The sequence below is a fragment of the Microcaecilia unicolor genome, chromosome 4 (genome assembly GCF_901765095.1).
Source record: "Microcaecilia unicolor chromosome 4, aMicUni1.1, whole genome shotgun sequence".
Taxonomy (NCBI): domain Eukaryota; kingdom Metazoa; phylum Chordata; class Amphibia; order Gymnophiona; family Siphonopidae; genus Microcaecilia; species Microcaecilia unicolor.
The window spans coordinates 291,177,260-291,178,367 of record NC_044034.1 but is presented as its reverse complement, the minus strand read 5'-3'; the positions used below and the strand labels follow the sequence as shown (position 1 = coordinate 291,178,367).

General features: G+C 43.6%; 1 protein-coding gene across 1 annotated transcript; it reads right to left on the bottom strand.

Annotated features, from left to right (window-relative positions):
* Nucleotides 1-278: 278 nt before the first annotated feature.
* Nucleotides 279-849, bottom strand: LOC115469701 (zinc finger HIT domain-containing protein 2-like). Its single transcript, XM_030202488.1, has one exon. It carries the CDS (start codon nucleotides 847-849, stop codon nucleotides 355-357), a length of 495 nt encoding a protein of 164 aa, XP_030058348.1. The 3' UTR covers nucleotides 279-354.
* Between the last annotated feature and the right edge of the window lie 259 nt (nucleotides 850-1,108).

Below are 1,108 nucleotides of genomic sequence, written 5' to 3'. Positions count from 1 at the left end.
ACTACTACTTAACATTTCTAGAGCGCTACTAGGGTTACGCAGCTCTGTACAATTTAACAAAGAGAGACAGTCCCTGCTCAAAGAGCTTACAATCTAATAGACATTTGTTTTTTGTTTTTGGGGGGGGGGGGATAAGGTGTAGGTTGACATTAATACAAATAATTGTTGGCTTTTCTGGATTTAGAACCTGACATTTTCTGGTAGGGTATAACAGTTTGGTTTCCTGAATCAGAAGCAAACTAAAGACAGTTCAAAATAACATAATTATCAGTCCAATTCTTGAATAAGCACTTTTTTCTCTGGGGGCTTTTTACTGCCCCAGACCTTCTCTAACTCCTTAGTAATAACTTCAATTTATTTTAACCTGTCCCTGTGGATCTTGAATTCCATCTGCGCTTCCACAGCCAGGAGCATTAACGTGTCCTCGTGCTCATTAGCCCATGCAAGCAGAAATTCACATTTTTTGGGGGCTTCAAAGAGTTTCTTCTTGCATTCTTTCTCCACCAGTTTCTTGGCATTTCTCAGTAGTCCAGCGAGATGGGATAAAGCTGCTAGAGTATAGTACTTCTGGCTGGTCTTGTTTTCTCCCATTAGTACATGAGCCACACTTTTCATGGCTTCAGAGGGTCCTTCGGGGTCACTGGTGTACCTCCCAGACAGCACAGCCTGGACGCCTGCTTGCATGGCCTCAGCGGTTGAACTGAAAACCTGCCTGGAGTTTAGTACCCCAGACACCCCCAACACAGTCTCACAAAACTCCTGCAGCATTAAATCTTCACTCAGGTCCCCATTGTACAGCTTGAGGCTAAACGTGTAGGCATAAAGATGGAATAGGCTTCCCAATTCCATCTGGTCCCAGCTCTGATTTCTGTAGAAACTTTAAATGTGCTAAAAATAACTTGTCCTGATGCTCACTAGACAAGCAAGGGTTACATAGACATATCACTCCTACAATCAACTAATATGTATAGGTGGTCTTCGGCTTGTGTGGCTTGGGGATCTCCATCAGTCACAACAAGGGAAATAGCTAATTTGGGGGGGGGGGGCTGAGGCTCCCCCCCATGGTTATACCATTGATTGTGTTAAGTAGAAAATGAAGTGCATTTCT

Bases quoted from the DNA above. Each gene is read 5' to 3' on its own strand.
- LOC115469701 (XM_030202488.1), bottom strand. From the start codon at position 849: ATGGAATTGGGAAGCCTATTCCATCTTTATGCCTACACGTTTAGCCTC.